This window comes from Pinus tabuliformis, chromosome 4_2 (genome assembly GCF_031772625.1).
Source record: "Pinus tabuliformis cultivar Carrire ecotype Pingquan chromosome 4_2, CPIR1, whole genome shotgun sequence".
In the NCBI taxonomy this organism is placed as follows: Eukaryota; Viridiplantae; Streptophyta; class Pinopsida; order Pinales; family Pinaceae; genus Pinus; species Pinus tabuliformis.
The window spans coordinates 162,268,471-162,293,789 of record NC_142304.1 but is presented as its reverse complement, the minus strand read 5'-3'; the positions used below and the strand labels follow the sequence as shown (position 1 = coordinate 162,293,789).

Genomic DNA, 25,319 nt, shown 5'->3' with positions numbered 1-25,319 from the left:
TGGATAAGAGGCTTGACCAATGGTTCCTCTTTTGACTGCTCCTCGGAAGGCATTTCTCGTGATTTTCTAAAGGCCCTGTCCTCCATGAACTTCACATCTCGTCGAACTACCACCTTTCTGCTCCCTGGAAGATAGATTATGTATGCCTTAGCATTCTCGCTATATCCCACTAGATATCTTTTCTCTGCAGTTTGATCCAACTTCTTCCTCTTTTCTTCGGGTATCTGACAATATGCTAAGCTCCCAAATATCCTGAATCCACTGACTTCAAGCGTCTTCCCTGGGAAGACTTTCTCTGGAGTAATCTTGCCCAATGCCCGATGAGGAGTTCTATTCTAAACATAGATTGTTGTGTTGCATGCTTCTGCCCACAAGAATTTGGGCATATCCTGATCATACATCATGGCCCTAGCTACTTCTACAATAGTCCTTCCTGTTCTTTCTTTCTACTATTCCATTCTGCTCCGGATTGTACAAAGTTGTCCACTCTCTTCTGATGCCTTCCTTAGCAAAAAAATCAATGAAGTCCTTATCGACATACTCTCCACCATTATCTGAGCACAAAACTTTTATTTTCTTCCCAATCAGATTCTCCATCGAAGCCTTGAACTCTTTGAATCGACAGAAAACCTTGTCCTTAGTTTTCAAAAACTAAATCCAAGTTTTACTTGAGTGGTCATCAATGAAGGTAAGGAAGTACTTGGCACCACTAAGAGCTTTAGTGGATATGGGTCCGCAGATATCTGAGTGTATCAATCCTAGTACACTCTTGGCCCCGTTTTTACTTCTAGGAAATGATGCTTTGGCATACATTCCTAGAGCACATCCTCTGCATACATCATCTCGTTCTGTACTAAGATCCAGAACTCCGGTTACAGTGATCCTGAGAATTCTCAGAGCCCCATGGTGCAAATGTCCCATTCTTCTGTGCCATAGTTCGTTCAAATCCTTGTCTCCATTGCTACCTATTAGTGTCGTTAGTGATTCTAGTTGTAGTCTGTACAACCTGTTACTTTTATTCCCGATCTGCACTTTCTTTTTCCAGCTAGGGTGTTCAACGTATACTTTCTCCTTGATGAAGAAAACGTCATAGCCTTTGCCTTGAAGTTGCGACACGGAAAGTAAGTTCATCCCCAATCCTAGTACATGCAACACATTGGTAGCACGGAACCACTCTCTCGTTTCTGTTTGAAAAACTATGGTACCCCTCCCTACTGGAGTACATTTCGCCTTGTTCCCCATGGTGATCTAAAAGTTCATCTTCTCGTCTCGATAATCTGCGAAACATTCCCAGATTCCCGTCATATGCCAGAGGCCCCACTGTCTATATACCATACCTATGATGATGCAGAGCTAGTCACACAAGCCACTTCTTCTTCCAACCTGGAAGCCAACATAGAGAAATCAAAATCACTTTCTCTTGTGCAATTTTCTGAAAATCTATGCGAGTCTCTTGACGTAGATGCCTCTACATCATGGTCTCGACCCACAATCGATTTTCCCTTCCTATCTCTGATTACTCGCTCTGATACCATGTGAAAATTCTATCACTGCAACAACTGATTTATTTTACCTACTTATTTCCCAATAAGTTATTTACGAAAATCCTTCAGTAAACATTAAAATAAATTTTGCTGCAGATATCACATCATAATACAGAAACAAACACATGCACAAGGATTAACACATCGACATAAATATTTTGGACAATCAATCCCCGAAAAACCCAATGTGGGAAAACCAGTGCAGCAAGGGAGGATTTTATTATTCAGCAATTCTTCAATACAACTGGGTGCCAAACTGGCTTACCCAACAGAGAGAAAATTCTTTAGCACTTCTCCCAGTCTCAGCGTCAGCCTCGTTGACCTCTGCGTAGCTCCCAGACACTCTACGTCAGCCCCTACCTCTTTGCGTCAGCACTGGGCCTCTCAGTGTCACCCACGCAGGCCCTCCAGTGACTGCACACTCTGCTGCCTCTGCGTCTACCTGAGAGGCTATGCGTTTGCCTCTCCAACCTCTGTGACGTTCCCCTGGTGTTGTTTTTGACTCTTTGTTCCATACTTGTTGCCTCCTGCTGCTCTCCAGGCCACTAGTTCCAATTTCTCAGCTAATCCCGCTCCAGAAATCGAATTCACTGGTCTCCCTCAGTGTGTTCTCCAACTGACCCTCAAGCCTCTTCTTATACTTTTCTTGTTGGTTCTTCAAGGGTCGAGATTAAATATCTAATCAACGACTAAGATTAGATTTGGCTTGATCAATGACTTTTGGAACCTTCTAACCCGATTTTATATTAATACCCATTAATATTTTATTTTTCCTAAGTTTAGACTTAAGAACTCCATTAAAAATATCAATTATTTTAATATCTCCCAAACCGGTTAGAATCTGCCCAAACCATTTATGTCTTGGAGATCTCATGTGCTTTAGCCTCTCCACCAATTTTCAAGGCTAGAGCACATCTAATGCTACCCTAAATCAACACTCTACTTCAAAGTTGTCCAAGGGATGCCCCTGATTTTGGTTTTATAAGTTGATGATTTATTCTTGACAAGCGGAGAGCTTCTGATTCTGGAATGTAAAAGGGAGTTGTCCTCTGAATTTGAGATGAAAGATCTTGGCTTGATGTACTACTCCCTGGGCTTAGAGGTGTCACAAAGACCTAGAGAGATCTTCCTCTCACAAGGGAAATATGTTGTAAAATTACTAGATAGATTTGGCATGGTGGAATTGAAGTCTATGGCCACACCGATGAAGATGAACTTCAAAAAGCTATGTTGAGAAGCTACAAGACTTGATTTGGCAGATCCTTCTGAGTATCGGTAATTGATTGGGGCACTGATGTTTCTTGTGAACACTCAACCGGACATATGTTTCGCAGTTAACACTCTGAGTCAATTCATGTCTGAGCCTCTTCATGCACACTAGGTTGTTGCCAAGCATGTGCTGAGATACTTGCATGGGACGATCAATCTTGGACTGAGATATACTATCGTAGATGTGAGACTATGGATACACTAACGTTGGTTGGACCGAAAATGTTGCTGGCAGGAAGAGCACATCAAGATGTTGTTTTAGCCTAGGATCTGCCATGATATCTTGGATGAGCAAGAAGCAGAAGTTTATTTCCCTTAGTATTGCAAAGGCTCTTGGTCTTCAGAGAGTAGCTTGGACTGATAGATATGACCCTCCTGGGTAAGGGTCCCGACTGATCAAAAACATTGCGCTATGTTCTTCCCCCCTGTTTGAGCTCCTAGGGAGAGAAATTGAGCCATATAGCTCCTAGGGTTGAGGGAACTCTAGACAATAGGATGTGCGATTCTTGTCATTTATGACAAGTTGGATTTCCTCCCCTACCATCAAATAGAGTTGACAGAGTATACCCCAGTATGCATCTTACCCTCTTAATTTTAGGCAACAATGGTATGTTCTATGCTTTAGAGCAATTTTACTTCAATTTCTTTATTAGCCCAATATCAATATTCAAATTAGCAATCACATCAACATGATAGTAAAATGCAGATAGAACATAAACATAAACAGTAGAAAACAAGCCAAGACAAGAGGACACAAGATGTGGCACCAGCCACGAACAAACCCGAATGTGGGGAAACCCTTGATCAATTCTTCTTATAGTCTTCAAATAGTTCAGCAAAGAGAGACATAGTACAATTTACAAATCTGATAATTTATAATAGCAGCAAAAGAGCCCTAACCAAAAAAGTCAACGCTAGTCAACATGCAAGATTTGACCCTCAACAAATTGATCAACTTTAGTCAACTCCGGCATCCAAACAGCAAGATGAATCAGCCCTCAAAACAACCCAAAAATAGCTTAGTCATATCTGGTCAAATAGCCAACCTAGCGGTCAGCCCTAGTTGCAATCAACACTGGTCAAAGTCAACGTTTGGCCTCGATTTCTATGCCCATAAATGCAGCCTACCCAAACAGAAATACCTCACCCAAAAACACAGTCAAACAGGGCAATGTTGTTGGTCAACGCAAGGTCAAACTGTCCAAAAATTCGGTCTCCTAAAATTTCGCTCTCCTGCAATTTTACCCTACTGAAATTTCGCTCTCCTGAAATTTCAGCATCCTGAAATTTCGGACGTGTGGAGAAAGAGAGGCTCGGATATCCGTACCTGATCAATGAGGAGAGAGAGAGAGAGGTGTGAAGATGAGTGTGTCCAAATGAGGCTAAGTCACCTTCTATTTATATGCAACGTTGAGGATAAATAGACGTGATTGTTGGGCTTTTGAGCCTACATAAGTTTGTTGGCCGACCTTGACAATTTGACCATAATCAAAATTAATTCATAACTTTATTTGTACATGTCAGAATCGGATGATCTTTAGATCAATCCTACACCTCTCAGAGAGAGGAATCCCAGAAAAATATCAGTTGTCATAAATAAGATGACCCATGTGGAGTTTGGCCCTAGTTGCCAATTTTAACACTCCCTCTCAACTAGGGAGAACTCCATTTGTTAATCCATCTGCCAATCTATACTATCTTTGCCATCAATGCCTTTCTCTGCACTGCTGTTCTATGTTGAACTATGAAGAAGAAGTGATTGAGAATGTATCATACCATTCTCTATTGACCCGAAGTCAGTCCCAATCAAAGGAGAGTGTGTCATACCACTCTTACTGACCCGAAGTCAGTTCCAATCAACAGAGTGTCTCATACAACTTTTACTGACCCGAAGTCAGTTCCAATTGATCCCAGATCAATATTGGTTATCCTAGCATAGGGAGTACGGTAATACACGATACGTCCATCGGTTGTACTATGGTCCCTATCCACATTTCCCTACTCATTGGCCAGATAAGAGGTACTTCCCATGAGTCCTAGACTGCATGGGTAGGATATCTCAGCAAGAGAAGGATGAACCACTCATCCTGCCTACATGTCGCCAAGGGGTATCGCAGGCGAACGCTGAACCACTCACCCTGCACACAACAAACCACTCACCTTATGGTTGCTAATGGCTCCAAGAAGTACCCCAAGCCCCTCGGAGCTCCCAGAGCTCAATGTCCATCTCATACAAGACCCTCATAAGCAGGTCTCTCTACCACTCCAATTCGTTCTCGGAAGGCCAAGAACATGACCTTCCTCAGGGGCTTTGTCAAAATATCTGCGACATGCTCAACAATCCCAATGTGATGGAGCCTTATTGCTCCTCGTTGTACCATATCCCGGATAAAGCGGTACCTGATATCTATATGCTTGGAGCGATCATGAAACACGGGTTTCTCTGATAATTGGATCCCACTTTGGTTGTCGTAGAAGATCACAGTTGTATCCATCACATGTCCAAACAACTCACTGAAGAGCTTCCTCAACCAAACAGCTTCACAAGAGGCCATACTAGCAGCTATGTATTCAGCCTCGGCGGTGCTCAAGGCAACCGATTTCTGCTTCCTGCTCATCCAGGATATCGAAGCAGAACCCAAAGAAAAACAGCATCCAGAAGTGCTCTTGCAATCCACCACACTGCCAGCCCAATCAGCGTCAGAATAACCATGTAGCCTCACATCTCGGCAATGTATCTCAGTCCATGAGTGATTGTGCCCCGAAGATATCTCAGAAGATTCTTGGCACCAATCCAATGTATATGACGAGGCTCAACCATATATTGGCTCAATGTGTTAACTGCAAAACATATGTCCAGACGGGAGTTCACCAAGAACATCAATGCTCCTATGAGTTGACGATACTCAGAAGCATTTCCCAATTCAGGTCTAGCAAATAGGAAAATTTCACCTAGCTTTTGCCAGACCTCCAACCCTAAGAAGTAGTGCATCGGTTCTAGGTCCGTCATCTCAAATTCAAAAGCCAACTCCCTCTTACAATTATGATTGAGAGGGTCTACACCCGTCAGAAAGAGGTCACCCACATAACGTACCAGAATGAGAGCTTTATCATTTTCAACCTTAAAGTAAAGGTTCGGATCGGCTTCACTTCTAGTGAATCCCAGCTTCATCAGATAGCTATTGATCCTCTCATACCAAGCCCGGGGTGCTTGCTTCTATCCATAGAGAGCTTTCTTCAACTTGCATACATGAGATTCCCAGTCATGAACCTCAAACCCCTCAGGTTGTTCCACATAGACTTCCTCTTTGCTCGAACCATGCAAGAAGGTGGTCTTAACATCCATCTGATGTAGGTTCCATCCTTATGAGGCAGCAAGGGATATGATCGAGCGAATGGTGGTTCATCGGGCAACAGGTGCAAATATTTCATCGTAATCAACACCTTCCTTTTGAGAGAAGCCTCGAGCAACAAAGCGAGCCTTGAACTTTTTTGCACTGCCATCAGCTCCATGCTTGATTTTGAAGAGCCACTTGGAGGTGACAACCGATTTGTCACGGGGTCTAGGGAACACATTCCAGACATCATTCTTCATAATTGACTTGTACTCTTCATTCATGGCCTCCTTCCATACTTGATACCTGTCCGACTTCTTGCTTTCGTGGAAAGTCCCTGTTGGTGCAATATGTCTATCGACATCTTCGAGAGTCTCCCTAAGCCATGAGGGTCTCCTCTTGGAGGAGGAAGACTCATAAGGAGGAAGATCTATAGGATCCATAGGTTCATCAACATCAGCGATCGTTTCGTCCTCTTTTTCACCCTGATTTCCGATGTTAGCTTCTTTGTCCTTCCTTAGGATAGGAAGGTTGTTGATCTTCCTGAGGGCCATATCTTCATCGAAGGTGACATCATGACTTATCTCAACTTCCTTTTGACCAGTCACATAAATTCTATATCCCTTAGAATTTTCACTATAGCCCACAACAATTCCTTTCTTCACAGATGCACAAAATTTGCTTCTTTTCTCTTTCGGCACATGAAAATATACGGGGCTTCCAAAAATTCTAAAATGAGAGACATCAGGTTTCTTATTTCTTCGGGAGTCTTGGAGTCCAATGCTTGATGAGGGCATCAATTTTGAACATACACGACGGTATTTGCAGCTTCAGCCATAGAAACTTCGGAAGCCCTTGGTCATGAAGCATGGCACAAATAGCTTCTACGATATAGCGATTCTTCCTTTCGACCACACCATTCTACTCGGTAGTGTATGGCGTTGTAGTCTCCCTCTTAATGCCAGCTTCTCTGAAATAATCTTGGAATTCATTGGATTCGTACTCGGTCCCATTATCAGTGCTCAATATCTTGATTTTCTTCTCGAATTGGTTTTCGATCAAGGCTTTGAAATGTCGGAACCAGGTGAACACTTCATCCTTCTTCTTCAAGAAGTAGATCTAGGTCTTGCAAGAATAATCATCCGTAAAGGTGAGATAATATAAGTATCCTCCCAAAGAGTTTAAGGGCATCATACCAGATATGTCGGAGTGGATCAATTGCAATATATCTGTGGTCTTGCTATTACTTGAGGGGAATGGTCCCCTTGTGAGATTTCCTTTGGCACATCCAGGACATACACCTTCATGCTCTACTTTGAACTCAGACATACCTGTGAACATCTGTCTCACATCAGGAAGGACCTTATAATGAAGATGGGAAAACCTCCGGTGCCACAGTTCAGATTGTAGAGATGTGTCGCAAGACATGGCTCCCAATGGACTTCCTCCAACTTGATATAAAGTGTCAACCTTAAACCCAAGAGTAAAAGAATCTTTAAAATTTATTTTCCAAGCACATACCTTTCCATCAATAAAAGCTACCTTGAATCCTTTGTCTTCCGTTGCCGAAATGGACACCAGATTCTTCTTGAGATCAGGTACATATAGTACTTCTTGCAAAAGAATAGTGTTACCTTGATTCAATTGAAGGGTAACATTCCCTACTCCCTTCACAGGATAGGTGGCATCGTCTCCAAGAATGATCTCCAAGTTTGTCTCCTTTTCTATCAGATTAGAGAGGGCTTCCTTGTATCTGGTGAAGTGCCTTGAGGCACCACTATCAATCAGCCAATTTCCCAAAGTGTCCAGAGGAGAGGCAGTGGAGAGAGCCGATATAAGATAGTACTCTTTTTGCTTATTGTTAACAACATTGGATTCTTCATACCTGGAGTTCCTTGATTTCTTGGAGGGTCGACCACTTCCTTGATGTCCCGCATTCCTTTTTCCTTTGCCACTGGACCTGCCATTTTAAAGCATAAAAACTGATAGCTTGTTGATTGAATGTAAAAAAATACACAAGAGGTATGTAATAATAATAATTTATTATATATAAAAACTGTACAAGTAATGAATGTTACAATGAGGACCCGCATATATATACCTAAGCAAGTATCCTTTCGTGACTAGGCATGTCTTTTAGACGTGCCATTTCACTTAACTTAATGACTATTTAACATAATCAATATTTGATTATTTAATATTTACATTTATTTTATTTATTTACTTGTTATGAATTATATTCATAACATAGCCCCTTCCTACGGAAGCTTTGTCCTCAAAGCTTTAATGTTGTGGATTTTCTTCACTTAGTATCTGTCGTCTCAATATATATAATCTAGCCATCCTCTCGTCATGTAATTCATCAATAATATTCCCTTAGATATTTTTTATTTTTTTTATAACTCTATTTTTTTTATTTTTTTAACTCTAATTTTTTTTTTAAATATTGTTCCTTTTTTAATCACTGATCTTTTCTTTAATATTTATTAATTAGTTAAGTCACAATTATATAACATAGTTGTTATATACATTATAATTATATACGTTTTATCATATATATAACCACACTATATATTATATAGTTTTAATTTAATTATCGTTGTCGAATTTGATTGCCCAGGTGTTGACGTCGTGATGGTTGACTGACTGGACACGACGGCTTGACCACAATGTTTCGGGTTGATAACTTGCTGGATGCTTCGACGGCTAACCCCGATGCTTGATGGCCTGTACGCTCCCGCTCCCACACCAACAGACGCTCGATCGGTGGACTGTAACGGCACGGTTATGGCAGATGGACTCCCCGAGCCGCAGATGCCTTCCACGCCTTTGATCCACGGAAAAAAAAAAATCCGCAGATGTCAGGATTGCCTCTCACGCACAAACAGCGCATGGGTTTACATGACGGAGGGGTGTCGAGAGGTGTCGGTGAGCACAACTGACGTGGCAAAGGACCGAAAGAAGACTGGAGACATAAAATACAGCGCCAGTGGTCCATAAATTCAACGCCTTTGAATAACTCTCGCTCAATTTTTTGAACGCCAAATAATGTACACTGCCAACAGGATTCCATACAGATCATCTCCCCTTGTTTATCTTCCTCGACGTGATCAAAATCCTCGAGCTTATTATTCTACGAGGGAAAAGAATTGAAATTATACAAATTCCACGATAAAAATATATTTTCGATTTCTGTCTGCGTTTCGGTTTCCATCTTGCCATGTCTGTCTACATGTTCAACCCTATCTTGATACTTCAAAGCACAAGTCAAATGAAATTTGACACTGAATCCTTCGTAAGTACCACTATAGCACCATCTAAAACCACTGCTGTAGCAATGCTCACAACTAAATGTAGGAATCCGTGTCAATTCCACGAGACCCTCCTCGTTATACACGTCGAAATATATCTCCTTGGGTGATGTCTGAGCCAACTCTTCCACCGCCTTCTCAAGATGAGCATCATTTAAGGGATAAGCCAGGACTCCATAGGTACAGATTGTACGTTTGACTTCATCTCTCACAGTTTTTCCATCTGGACCAATCACAATAAAGGATCTGTGTCTAGGACCAAAAATCTGCTCGAGATGCAGACTGGTTTTATTTCCAAATGGAAGAAACTGATGCATCTGCCCACCTCCAAAAGGTAACTACACAACCATTCTTCGAGGAATACTTGAGGGCCATGTGTTAGGATTTGTTGCTATTATTTGTCCTTGTTGCCTCTCAGGTACCCTAGAAATAGAACTTTTAACAAGGTTGTCACATCCAGGCTCTGTTTTGCCCGATGTTTCAGGATGGTTTGACAACTCTAACTCTTCCACTTCCCCTGCAACACTAACATGATTCCTTTGGCAGTTTTTCAGATGCTCTTTTGTTGCTCTCGTGATCGAGAGAGATGACAATGATACAGGGCTCCCTATAGCAATTCTAAATATTCATGTTATCTTACTAATTTTTTGAGGTACATATCCACTATGTGGTTTTGGTACCTCTAAAGTGCAATCTTCACTGGAATTGGACTTCACTTTCTGTGTAGAGGAAATTGCCAACTTTACAAGATTTCCTGTAGCAGCATTAAGCACAGATATGGTATTATCAATTGTTTGAGGCTTGGACCTACCATGTGATTCTATTGCATCTAAAGGAGGAACCATAGATGAGGATGATACTGCCAGGTCATTTTCTGCAGCATCATCACGCACTTTGATGGCTTTACCGATTGCTTGGGATTCATGCTTGCCATGTGATTCCTGTGCTCCTGAATTAGTATCTTTGCAAACAATAGATTGTGCTCTCGTGATGGAAGATGAAGTTGAAACAATCATAGGATTTCCTGCAACAATTGTTGTTGTCTCATTCGTCATATGAGTTCTACATGTCTTACGTAGCCCTTGCCCGCTCTCACATGAAGCTTCAAGGATGGTCCGAGATGACACTTCCTTTGGATGTGTTGTATTCTCTGAGCTTGCAGGAAAATTGGAATTTTTAGATGATTGCAATGTGGTCATTTCAAATTGATTAGAATTAAGGTGCTCCCCTTCTTCACTTTCAACATCAATTTCATTTGGATCATCATTTTGTTTATTATCGATTCCCTTTTGACATGCTTTAACTTCTACAAATGATTTTTCTAAACACTGAAATGCTTCTTGAATTTTACTAGACTGCTCCATGAATTCAGGGTGTGAACGCAATGGCATATTATGCGACGAACAACATTAAAAGACTCGCATCATTATATTGTGCGCCATGGCTCCGATACCACTAAAGCATAAAAACTATTTTCTTGTTGATTGAATGTAAAAAAATACACAAGAGGTATTTAATAAGAATAATCTATTATATATAAAAATTGTACAAGTAATGAATGTTACAATGAGGACCTGCATATATATACCTAAGAAGGTGTACTTTCGTGACACGGCATGTCTTTTAGACATGCCTTTTCACTTAACTTAATGACTATTTAACATAATCAATATTTGATTATTTAATATTTACATTTCTTTTATTTATTTACTTGTTATGAATTGTATTCATAACACATTCCTTTGATTATTGTTGTTGATGTTGCCCCTAGAATGATTGTGATCATCATCATGCGACGTGTCCCTTCTATTTGAACACTCCCTTGCATAGTGGCCAAACTTATTGCAAACAAAACATCTTCCCTTCCTTCCATTTTTGAATCTCAGTCTTCCTTGACTTTGCTTCAAATCAAGAGACATCTTCCATCCATGATAGTCAGATTTATCATGGAGCTTGTCTTGAGCCAGGAAGTAAGATGAGGAACCCATTGAGTCTTTTGTCCTTGTCCAACTGCCTTTGGTGATTTCTCTTTCACTCTTGCTTTGGTTTTGTCTTCACCTCACCTCTGATACCATGTTAATTTTAGGCAACAATGGTATGTTCTATGCTTTAGAGCAATTTTACTTCAATTTATTTATTAGCCCAATATCAATATTCATATTAGCAATCACATCAACATGATAGTAAAATGCAGATAGAACATAAACATAAACAGTAAAAGACAAGCCAAGACAAGAGGACACAAGATGTGGCACCAGCCAGGGACAAACCCCAATGTGGGGAAACCCTTGATCAATTCTTCATATAGTCTTCAACAGTTCAGCAGAGAGATAATACAATTTACAAATCTGATCATTTTTAACAGCAGCAAAAGAGCCCTAACCAGAAAAGTCAACGCTAATCAACATGGCAGATTTGACCCTCAACAAATTGGGCAACTTCAGTCAACTTCGGCCTCCAAACAGCAAGATGAATCAACCCTCAAAACAACCCAGTCAAATCTGGTCAAACAGCCAACCCTGCTGTCAACCCTAGCGGCAGTCAACGTTTAGCCTCGATTTTTGTGCCCATAAATGCAGCTTGCCAAACAGAAATACCTCACTCTAAAAACTCAGTCAAATAGGTCAATGTTGTTGGTCAATGCATGGTCAAACTGTGCAAAAATTCGGTCTCCTGAAATTTCGGCCTCCTGAAATTTCACTCTCCTGAAATTTCACTCCCCTGAAATTTCAGCCTGCTAAAATTTGGCTCTCCTGAAATTTCAGCCTCCTAAAATTTTGGACGTGTCGAAAGAGAGAGGCCCAGAAATCCATACCCAATCAATGAGGAGAGAGAGAGAGAGAAGTGTGAAGATGAGTGTGTCCAAATGAGGCTAAGTCACCTTCTATTAATATGTAACGTTGAGGATGAATATAAGTGACTGTTGGGCTTGTGAGCCTACATAAGTTTGTTGGTTGACCTTGACAATTTGACCATAATCAAAATAAATTCATAACTTCATTTGTACATGTCATAATCGGATGATATTTAGATCAATCATGCACCTCTCGGAGAGAGGAATCCAAGAAATGTGTCAGTTGCCATAAATAAGATGACCCATGTGGAGTTTGGCCCTAGTTGCAAATTTTAACAAGAAGCAAGGCTTGTTGAGATTGCCATCCATCTGGCCAATGGATGAGGAAAGACTTGGGAGAGTGTGATCCTTACCTCTAGTAAGTTGGGTATCCTCCCCAAGTTAAAGGATGCAAGTGTTCTAACGCTTGATTCTTGAGAGTCAAGGAAGGAAGATCAGCAAGCAATAGGATGTGTGATCCCTGTCACTTATGACAAGTTGGGTATCCACCTATTGTCCTTGGATATAGAATGGTAGCCAGAGCTCCCCTATGATGATTCTTCTTCTTTAGATTCAAGAGTGTTTAGCAGATGAGTGGAGACGAGACATGATATGATTCAACAATGATGATGACAAGACATTTGGCATGGATTTATGATGCAGTCAAAAATTCCTCCCTAGCTAAGAGGGAGTGTTGAAATTTGGCAGCTCGGGGAGAAATTCCCTCCATTGGGAAGCCTTCCTCATCTGTAGAAGACACTTCTAGCCCTTGGAAGAATTTAATTTGTTCAAAGAAAATTATTATTTTTTTATGGAAAACCCACATGTGCACAAAAGTACAAGTCATCCTGGGCAAGGAAAAGCCCTCATCAACCACATATAAATACACATCATGTCACATCACTTGGAGGCATCATGATTCATCATAGAACACACCTTCTCTTCTATTGGTTCATATAGATCTGAAAATTGCAGGTCTGAGGCCACACGTGCGAAGGAGAGAGAAGGGAATCTGCTGACCAACATTGACTTCTATTTGGGATCTATTTGATCAACCTTTGACTTGGATTTGACTTGGAGCTAAGTTACCGGAAACATCCCTCCAAAACCCCAAAAACATAGTTCGGTAACGGAAACAGGTACGATACGGCACGGAAACGACATGGAAACAACATGGAAACGACACAAAAATGTTTCAGGTTTTTGGAAACGCAGGATCCTGTTTCTGAAACGTTTCCATTTTTTTGGAAACGCAAAATCCTATTTTTGAAACGTTTCGGGCATTTTTAAGGGTTTTGGATCTCTTTCTCGAGTTTCTTGACTTGGATATGATGTTGAATGCCATGTCTCATATGTCTTTGTTTGATGAGGAGACACCAATATTTGCATCTTCAAGTGGACATGGCAGCAATGCTCCCACTAATGGAGAGGATCCAAATGATGATGTGGATCTTAATTACATGGATGAAGGCATATTTGATGATATGTAAATGTAATTTATGATGATGTTTTAAACTTTTGAACAATGAATATTGAATACCTTAATATGTCATATGATAGTAGACAGCCATTCGTTGTTCATTTTGTAATTTGCACTATGTAGTGTGTATATAGCATTATTAATTTTGGTTATGAAGTTGATGATTGAAATTCGAAACAGAAACTTGATGATATGTTGAATGTTATGTTAACAAATAATGATGATGACAATGTTTATGTTGAATTGATGGTGATGATTTGTTTATGTGGATTTCATGATGATGATTGTGTCTTTTTAAATAAAGAATCTATATTCTAAAAGATGAATGGTAGTATGAAAGTTTTATTTTGTCGTGTGTGTGTATATATATATATATATATATATATGTCGTCTCCTCACCATATCATATCCATATTTTTTGAAAACTTTACGTATCCGTTTCAAACCCCACTCCCGTATCCGTTTCAGTGCAACTTAGACTTGGAGATTTTGACTTGGGTTAACCAAATTCTTAGACTGTTTAGGAGGCCGACTTGACTACTGGTTTGACCGAGTTTTTCTGGGCATTTTGACCTACATTGACTTCAGATTTGGGGCTAGGGTTACATCAGGTCAACGCTTCGACTTAGACCAAATTCTGTGGGAGTTTTGTTGACTGTTTTGAGCAATTTTGACTGGAGAGGTTGGCAGAATCATTGGGAGATGACTTTGACCGTTGACTCTTGACTGATTAAGGCTGCTGCTGCTGTTGAATTTGACCAGAATTGCAGATTTGACTTTTGATCAAAGTTGACTTTTTGGCCTCATCTTTGATTGGATATTGATTGGTCAAAGAATCGACTTTGACTCATTGTTGATGTACTTGGACATTGTATCTCTCTGCTGAACATTTGATGACAATCTAATAGAAGAAGAATTTTGAAAGGGCTTTCCCCCTTGTGGGGTTTTTCCCTGGTCTTTGACCAAACACTGTGTCTCTCCTGTTCTTGGTTGTCTTCTATTGTGCATTGGATTTACGATTCTATCTACAATTGCTTATTGTTCTGGAAGATTAAATTTATTGAATGAAGTGATTCCTAATTGGGGAAGAATTGTAATAAGTGACTGTGCTAAGCATAGAACACTGGAAAATTAATAGTTATGTTGCAGACCCAAAGTACTTTTATAGTTTAAGTGATAAGTATGCAGGCAGATTCTAAATATCGTATCACAAATCTGAATTTTGATTGCTGAATCTGAGAGGTTTTCAAGCAGATTTCTGAGTTTATTTGCTGATTGCAGCAAGGATGTTGGCTTTTTGCAGATTCAAAGCTCTTTTTGCAATGGATATGTGGAGATCTTTTCATCAAATCATTAGACACACCCTCTTATCTGAGAAAAGCACTGACCTAGAAGCAAGGGAGATCATATTAGTGATAAATACTTTCTCCAGCAAGTCATTCGAACAACTCCTTGCATGGTTAGACACATTTTGACGTGGATGATTTCAAGTGATAGCAGGACCCTCACACTCCATTTATTTGTATGGATGTGTGTAGTTTCCCCTAATGATTGATGAGCTTCCTTATGACTAGGGATTTCCCACAATGGTAAGCACATTTTTCGTAAATTGAATATAATTTTAAAATTGAAGTGATTTTTTTAACAGTAGTACAGTACTTTAAAACAAGATGAATAGAAAAAAAGCAGCAAATCCAATTTTCTTCATATAAAGTTCAAATTACAGATTTCAGAACGATAAGCAATATGTTTAAACTTTACATATATAACCCCAAAGGTTAGCTCAATTGGCTGAACCATCCACCAAAGGCATCTTACTGCCAAGGCCATAGGTTGCAGGTTCAAATCCAATCAAGTCCCTTGGGGTTATACCGTTATAGTTGTTATTGTGGCTAACAGTTCTACTGCCCTCCATCCAGGCATTCTGAAGAAGAGAGGGAACCCTGTGAAATTTTCTTTGGACGTGTGTGTGTGTGTGTCTACAAACATGCATACCATACATATTCCCATACATGCATTGAAAAAGCATACTAACAACTAATTCATGGGCAAATCATATTTATCAAATATTGTGCACAACAAATCCTGCATGAAAAATGATATTTTCCTAGAAGAGATACTAACAAAGAAAAATACAATATACTTTAGATATAATCAAGAAATCCATAAGCGAAACAAGAGAACCAAAAGTTTTACCTGGAGCTCCAATTCCATAACTGCAAGTTCATTCTTGTATTTGTTCAAAGATTTTTCCTTATCATGAAGCTGCACATATAATGCCATAAACCATTAAGATAGAATTAACAGGTATTTTGAAAGTATTTGGGGACTTGCACAGAAAGATATAATATACAGAGATAGTGAATAATATATTTGATAGGAAACATAACTATGAACTCTGCATTAAATGAAAGCATGTAAAAATGCATTGCTAGAAAGGATGATGCATTCTGTAATTTCAAGGGTGGTTGAAAGGAAAGTCAAGTGCCAAGATACAAATTGGGCATGTTACCCACCCAAGTGGGTAACCCCCAGGAGAAAAAATTTCTCCTATTTGATCAGCCTGCCAGCTAGCAGCCCAATGGATATTCCATAGATAGCTGTGCCTCCAAGCTCAACACATATGTCCAGTCACTGTTTTCTTCCTCGCCTAGCATACTTCTTGAAGAAAGCTGACGCATCTATTACAAGGTACACTAACCATTCTGTAATCATGTGCCTTCACTTAATGTTTATGGCATTCTGATATGAATCATGAGTTATGTTGCATGATTGATTGTTCTTAATTGTATCCTAGTTCCCACACCTCACATAGGAGGTTATCCCTTGCCCCTAGTCCAATGTGACCATTCCTGAGGCTTTTTGTTTCCACTATTCATGAGGAACACAAATAAGAGGCACTAATTGATATAGCATGCCCAACGTAATCCATACTTATCACTTACCATCAGTCCCTTGTGTCCACCTCCATTCATTGGGTTGATGATCATTTGTCACCAACACTAGACCCCTTTATCCTCATCTTTTAATAAGGGCCCAAAAACCTTGCCCTTAAGAGGTTGATGCAGCTGAAAGAAAGATAAAACCATATATAGCCATAAATTAAAGAAAATGTAAAATGCAAAAGATGGTTGGGAGAATTAAAGTGCATGGACAAAAGCCTAGCTGTCAAAAGCTCTCTCTTCAAACTCACGCAATGCACGAATGAATTAGAGTCTCCTCAATTCCCTTCTTAAATGAGTTTAGGATTGTCTTTTCATCTTCGCCTTCCCTTTTCTCTTTCCATCTTCACCTTCCCATTTTTTCTCTTTATTATTTTTTTTCTTTTTATTAAATTCACTTTTACAAAGTCACTTTATGATACTCCACTTTATAAAGTTAAAGTGACATCCAACTTGCCTAGGAAATATCATCCTCTCCTTCTTTAATAAAGTCCCCTTAGGCAAATTAAAGTCCCCTTATTAATTATTTCACCGCTTTAGCCTACGGGAACCACTTTAGGCTAGCGGACTCCGTCATAAGCTTCCTATGGGGACAGGGACATTACAGTCCTCCCCGCCCAAGATTGCTTGTCCTCAAGCAATTTCAATTCAGGATGTTGATAAGGAGTGGTTATTACTGTCTGCACACCCTCCTCGAGTTCTATAACATGCTCAGAGCCTCTATCTGGTGGTCTACCTGGAGGAATATCAGCAAAAACTTTATGATGTTTACGAAGTAATACCTATATGTCATCTGAGTGTGGTCGTGGCTGCTCTAACTGTCTGTTATTTGTAATAAGGCACTCTACTTCCCACTCGATATCACCGTGTTTCAATACAGCCTCCATGTGGTTGGATGACACGAGCTTCGGCAGGTATTTATGCATGGCTCTCAAGACTACCCTCCTGCCATCTACTAGATCATTGAACTCCATTTCCATGTTCCATTGATCTATGGTGTACTTTCCAATGTAATAAAGCCACTGACACCCCAACACCACATTAGCGTCCGGCACATCCACTACAAAGAAGTCATCTATCACAGTGTAGTTTCCCATGGTGAGTTGTAGCTTGGGGATGTCATGTCCCTTCTCAAACACATATGTAACAAGGTGTTTCCACACATTTTTGCACAATTTTGGCTAAGGGAAAGAACCCAACATTTTCGACTTAGGGACTTAGGAGGAAATTCAACTTAATTTGGTTGCTAGTGGAAGGTGGGGGCCACCCACATGGGAATTCGAACTAGGCCATTCGAATGGCTTGGAGGGAATTTGAAGAGCTAGATGGAGGGGCCCACATGAGGCAAGGAAGGCACCCAAAGATAAAAGGAGGAGAGAGCTCTCATTTGGATTCAATCATACATCTTGCAAACAAAATCACTTGACTATTCACTCTGTTGTTTAGCGGAGTCAACCCACTGTTTAGCCACGAATATCTCAAGCGGGAGATTCAACCTCTAGTTCAGGGGACCATCCGTGCCCGCCCTAGGGAGGCAGTTCTACAAGGATTTCAAGAGTTCTGGGGCAGCGACATAACACCACCAACTAGCGCAAAGCAGCAAGTCGGTATTTCTGGGCAGCCAAAGAATACACAGAGGGAGATAGAGGCCAGCAGAGATCAGATTGTTTGTCAAGGAGTTAGAGAGCTGAGATAGTAGTAATAGACCAGCATTCTTGCTGAGTTTTACAGCCAGCAGAGCCAACATTCCAGCAGTTCAAATTGTTGGGCTAGAGGACAGCGCAGAGGCCACTCAACAGTTTTTCATGGAGCTTAGGAGGAGGTGTCTTAGGCCAAGAGCTCACCCGGGAAGTCAAGGATTGGATAGCAAGGGTCAGCGCAGCACTTCGGGGGTATTTCCGGGATGATTTACAGGTAGTTTCCAGCAGGGCGAGCTTTGTAGTTGCGGCTGAGGTTGGGCTCCAAGGGGGTCGAATTTCAGAAGTCTAAACCAACCCAAATATTTTCTGGGTTTTTCTGGGTTTTTGACAAGGATGGAAAATATAAAGTTTCATAGCTTTCTGAGAACCGTAGGTGGCGGTTTTTTAAAATTGGAAACTAGGGCAAAACTCCATGTGGGTCATCTTATTTATGGCAACTGATATTTTTCTTGGATCCTTCTCATCGAGAGGTGTAGGATTGATCTAAAGATCATCCGATTCTAATAAGTATTCATGGAGTTATGAATTTATTTGTGTTATAAGAAAATTCGTCAAGGTTAGCCAGCAACCAAATAAACCCCACGTGTGCTCAACGTTTTAGTATAAAAGGAGATGACTTAAGAGTCATTTCTCACACACACTTCTATCTTGATTTCTCTCCACTTGTCTTGGGTTTTAGTGGAAGAGAAATCTAGAAGTGGAAGCCCTAGATGTTGGAAGATAAGAGGTTGCCCTAGCTGCAGTCAAAAAGAAATATGCTGCCTTAACCTAGAGGAGGCAATCATGAAGAAAAGCCCTAATGCTATCAAGAAGAAGCCCTAAACCTATATGCTACTAAAACACAGACCTAAAGGTTTCCCTAACGCAGACCTAAAGGCGGCCCTAACGTATCTATACTAAGGCAGCTCAAGAAGGACACTGATGTGAAGGGTCAAAGGGACAGCATGAAGGGCTGTGTGGACAGCGGAGCCTTAGCCGCAACATGAAGGATCAAAGGGACAGCGTGGAGGTTGCCCTAGACAGTGTGAAAGGGCTGTAGGGACAGCGTGGGGACAGGACGGTTAAGAGCACAATAGGCAAGCAACCAGGCCGAGGAGAATAGAAGCAATATGCTACTGTTTGTGGATGGATAGCTGGGTGTGTAAGGTTGCCAGATGCCCTAACCAGTCACCATATAAGTAGCAATAAAGACAGCATTGGAACAGCAATGTTGTGGACAGCAACAAAGTAAATAGGATAGTTGGGCTATAGGACAGTTGGGCTACATGGTGTTGCTAACTAGTGCAACAAAGTAAATAGGACAGTTGGGCTACATGGTGCTGCTAACTAGTGTAGCAAAGTAAATGGGACATCAGGCTACATAGCACTGCTAAAATGCAAGGGACAGCAAGGTGACTAGTGCCGCTAAAATGTATGGGACAGTAAGGTGACTAGGGCAGCTAAAATGCATGGGACAACAAGGTGACTAGTGCAGCTAAGATGCATGGGACAGCGAGGCTACATAGTGTTGCAAAGATGCATGGGACAACAGGCTACATAGTGCTGCAAAGATGCATGGGACAGCAAGCAAACTTGGAATGAACAGTGGGACAGCTGTATGCCACATAAGACAGTAGTGACTAGCATGTTACAGCAAAGGCACATGGGACAGCAGCAAGCATGGACAGCAAGACAAGCATGGTGCAGCAGTATGATGTGTACAGCATGGTCATGAGGTCCAGCATTATGATGATGGGTGCAGCATGGTGCAGCACGGTGGGGTGGAGCATAATGACGAGATGCAACACAATGATAGGTGAAGGAGTCACCTTGGAGAATCAATTGAAGCAACATGTCTTCAACTGATCTCATGTATCATCGTCTTCTTAGAGATGATCTATGCTCTTATTTGGATAAGTCAAAGTGTTGACTTTTGTTGTAAATGTACTATCTTTCTCTCTCTCTGTTGAACTATTGAAGAACATATAAGAAGAATTGATCAAGGGTTTCCCCACATTGGGGTTTGTCCCTCACTAGCACCACATCTTGTGTCCTCTTGTCTTGGCTTGTCTTCTGCGATTTCTGTTTATGCTCTATCTGCAGTTTACTTTAATGTTGATGCGATTGCTAATCTAGAAAAGATATTGAACTAACTGTGAAAATTGAAATAAATTGCTCTTACCATAGAACATACCTAAAATTAACATGGTATCAGAGCTGAGGTGAAGACATGCCCAAGCAAGAGTGAAAGAGCAATCACCGAAGATAGTTGGGAAAGGACAAAAGGATCAATGAATTCCTCATCCCTCTTCAGATTCACCAAGGGTGAAATTGAAACAGAGAATATCAGAATGGCGCAGCGGAAGCTTCTGATGGCCTACCTAAAGATCACTTCATTGGGAAGACCAGATCTAAGGGTGGAAGGAAAGACAGATGCCTTGTTTGTAAATAAGTTCAGCCATTATGCGAAGGAGTGTCCGAATGGTAGGGACACATCACTTGATGATGATAACAATCATTCCAGGGACATCTTCAATGATCAAAGGAATGACAGGCAATGCAGGTCATCAAGGAAACGGCCGACTCTTTAAAGAAAGCAAGGAACCCCAGGTATGAAGAATCAAATTTCTGATAAGATAAAGAAGCGTTATCTTGTATTGGCCCTCTCCTTCAGATTCTTTGGGAATCTGGCTTATTCATTATAGTGCTTCCAGGCACTTCATCGAATAGAAGGGTGCTCTTTCTAATTTAGTAAACATGGAAACAATTGTGGGATTATACTTGTAGTCGATGCCACCTATCCCAGAAAGGGTGTAGGGAATGTTACCCCTCAATTGAATGAGGGTAACTCGATTCATTTACAAAATTCTCTTTTGTGTACCTAATCGCAAGGAGAACCTGGTGTCCATTTTGGCAATGGAAGTCAAAGGTTTTAGGGTGGCATTCATCGATGAAAAGGTACATATTTGAAAATGGAATTTTCAATACTTTTGAGTTCAGGGTTGTATCAAGTTACTGGAAGTCCATTGGGGACCATCTTAGTTGTCACATCTCATCTATAGCACCGGAGGTCTACTTATGGGTCCCTACCCGATGTGAGTCAGATGGTGACTTGGATGCCTGAATTCAAGAAGAGCATGAAGGTACATGTCTGAGATGTACCAAAGGAAAATCTTACAAGGGGACTATTCCCCTCATGTAGCAGGTCCACAAGTTTGGAACAACCCGAGGAGTTTGAGATTCATGATCAGGAATCTCAAGTGGAAGAAATCCCTCTATGGCTTGAAACAAAACACCTCGGGCATAGTATGAAAGGATTGATAGCTGTTTGATGAAGCTGAGATTCACTAGGAGTGAAGCCGATCCAAACCATTGCTCGAAGGTTGTGGATGATAGACCTCTCATAGCGGCACCTTTTGAGGACGACCTATTTCTGACAGGTGCAGACCCTCTCATTTGCAACAGTAAGAGGGAGTTGGATTCCAGACTTGAAATGGTGAACAGCAAGCCCGCGACTACCTCGATGGAGCTTAACTTTCAGAAGTTATATGGTGGTGATGCCAGACCAAATTTGGGAAATGCCTCTGAGTTTCATAAACTCATTTGCATTGATGTTCTTGGTGAACTTCCGTCTAGATATATGTTTTGCACTTAGCATGGTGAGCTCCTATATGGTTGAGCCACACTAGATTGGTGCCAAGAATATTTTAAGATATCTTCGGGGCACAATCTCTCATGGATTGAGATACACTGCCGGAAATATAACGCTGCATGATTATTCGAACGCTGACTAGGCAGGCAATGTGGAGGGTGTTGGTTCTCTTTGGGTTCTGTTCAATATCATGGATGAGCAGGAAGTAGAAGTCGGTTGCTATAAGCACCTCTAAAACCGAATACATAGCTACGAGTATGATCTCGTGTGAAGCTACCTGGTTGTGGAAGCTCTTCAGCGAGTTGTTTGTACACATGATGGATACCACCAAGATCCTCTATGTCAACCGGGGGGGGGGGGGGGATTCGATTGTTGAGGAATCTCATATTCTATGATTTCTCCAGCATATAGACATCAGATGCTACCTTATCTTGGATATGGTACTTCAATGAGAGAGGAGGCTCTATCGCATTGAGACTGATGTACAGGTCGCAGACATTCTGTGAAAGCCCCGGGGAAAGGTCAAATTTGTGACTTTCTCGAACGACTTGGAGTCGTTGAAAGACCTTCTTATGAGGGTCCTGCATGATGCATGCATTGAGCTCTGGGAGCTCCAGGGGACTTGGGGTACTTATTGGAGCAACAAGCGACCATAGGGCGACTCACCCTCCCCTAATGGTGTGTTGTGTACAGGGTGAATGGCTCAGCCTTCCCCTATGAAACCCCATGGCGACTTAGGGACAGGATGAATGGTTCTCCTATCGAGGCATCCTACCCATGCAGTCTGGGACTCATGGGAAGTACCTCTCATCTGGCCAATGAGCAGGGAAATGGGGTTAGGGAACATAGTAGTACTACCGATGGACGCATCGTTATATCTACCGTACTCCCTATGCTAGGATGACCTCCATTGATCTGGGGTCAGTATGAGTGGTTTGAGACACTCTCTTGTGATATTGATCTGGGATCAATAAAACTGACTTCGGGTCAATAGAGAATGGTAAGAGACATTCTCGATCAATTCTTCTTCTTCATGGTTCGGCAGAACAGAGTAGATCAAAGCTCAGCAGAGCAGAGCAGAGCGGAGCGGAGCAGTGCAGGTCACTGATGGCAAAGATAGTACAGTCAGACATATGGATCAGCGGATGGAGTTCTCCCTGGTTGAGAGGGAGTGTTAAAATTGGCAACTAGGGCCAAACTCCATGTGGGTCATCTTATTTATGGCAGTGGATATTTTTCTTGGATCCCTCTCATCGAGAGGTGTAGGATTGATCTAAAGATCATCCAATTCTAATAAGTATTCATGGAGTTATGAATTTATTTGTGTTATAAGGCAATTAATCAAGGTTGGCCAGCAACCAAATAAACCCCACATGTGCTCAACGTTTTAGTATAAAAGGAGATGACTTGAGAGTCATTTCTCACACACACTTCTATCTTGATTTCTCTCCACTTGTCTTGGGTTTTAGTGGAAGAGAAATCTAGGAGTTGAAGCCCTAGATGTTGGAGGATAAAAGGCTGCCCTAGCCGCAGTCAAGAAAAAATACATTTCCCTACCCTAGAGGACGCAGTTATGAAGAAAAGCCCTAATGCTATCAAGAAGGAGCCCTAAACCTATGTGTTGGTCCCTACTAAAGCACAGACATAAAGGCTGCCCTAACACAAACCTAAAGGCTGCGATAACGCAGACCTAAAGGCAGCCCTAATGAAGTTATACTAAGGCAGCTCAAGAAGAAGGAGGACGTTGATGTGAAGGGTCAAAGGGACAGCGTGAAGGGCTGTGTGGACAGCGGAGCCTTAGCCGCAGCATGAAGAATCAAAGGGACAGTGTGGAGGCTACCCTAGACAGCATGAAAGGGTTGTAGGGACCGCATGGGGACAGGACGGTTAAGAGCACAATAGGCAAGCAACCAGGCCGAGGAGAATAGAAGCAATATGCTACTGTTTTTTGACGGATAGCTGGGTGTGTAAGGGCTGCCAAATTCCCTAACCAATCACCATATAAGCAGCAAAAAAGGCAGCATTGGAACAGCAGCGTTGTGGACAGCAGCAAAATAAATAGGACAGCTGGGCTACATGGTGTTGCTAACTAGTGCAGCAAAGTAAATAGGACAACTGGGCTATAGGACAGTTGGGCTACATGGTACTGCTAACTAGTAAAGCAAAGTAAATGGGACATAAGGCTACATAGCACTGCTAAAATGTATGGGACAGCAAGGTGAATAGTGCAGCTAAAATGTATGGGACAGCGAGGTGAATAGTGCAGCTAAAATGCATGGGACAACAAGGTGACTAGTGCAGCTAAGATGCATGGGACAGCAAGGATACATAGTGCTGCAAAGATGCATGGGACAGCAAGCAACATAGAAAAGATGCATGGGACAGCAAGCAAACTTGGAATGAACAGTGGGACAGCTATATGCCACATAGGACAACAATGACTAGCATGTTACAGCAAAGGCACATGGGATCGCAGCAAGCATGGACAGCAAGGCAAGCATGGTGCAGCATAGTAAGCATGGTGCAGCAGTATGATGTGTACAGCATGGTCATGAGGTCCAGCATTATGATGATGGGTGCAGCATGGTGCAGCACAGTGAGGTGCAGCATGATGACGAGATGCAGCACAATGATAGGTGAAAGAGTCACCTTGGAGAATCAGTTGAAGCAACATGTCTTCAACTAATCTCATGTATCATCTTCTTAAAGATGATCTATGCTCTTATTTGGATAAGTCAAAGTGTTGACTTCTGTTGTAAATGTACTATCTCTCTCTCTCCCTGTTGAACTATTGAAGAACATATAAGAAGAATTGATCAAAGGTTTCCCCACATTGGGGTTTGTCCCTGGCTAGCGCCACATCTTGTGTCCACTTGTCTTGGCTTGTCTTCTGTGATTTATGTTCATGTTCTAACTGCAGTTTACTTTAATGCTGATGCGATTACTAATCTGGAAAAGATATTGAGCTAACTGTGAAAATTGAAATAAATTGTTCTTAGCATAGAACATACCTAAAATTAACAGTGTTACACCGTATATTTGTACCAGACAATGTAGAATTGTTGGGGATTGAATAGTGCCTTTGGGGGTCGATTTTGGGAAGTCCAAATTAGGTCAAACCATTTCTTGGTTTTTGTGGGTTTTGGCCAAGGAGTTTGTGGCTGAAGTTTCATCGTTTTTTGAGCACCAGAGAAGGAGTTTCTTGCAATCCCTTTCCAGGCAGCAGTGAAGTTTTCTTGGTAGCGCAAAGCATTAGAGGAGCAGTCATTTCTAG

General features: G+C 41.4%; 1 protein-coding gene across 2 annotated transcripts in view; it reads right to left on the bottom strand.

The window, feature by feature from the left end:
• Positions 1-25,319, bottom strand: part of LOC149168687 (PROTEIN TARGETING TO STARCH (PTST)) — a 467,761-nt gene that overhangs the window by 261,375 nt on the left and 181,067 nt on the right. For both annotated transcript variants that reach the window (XM_089428375.1, XM_089428374.1), the window contains one exon: positions 15,969-16,037. In XM_089428375.1, coding sequence (XP_089284501.1) covers positions 15,969-16,037 — 69 coding nt within the window. The remainder of the gene's footprint in view (positions 1-15,968; positions 16,038-25,319) is intronic.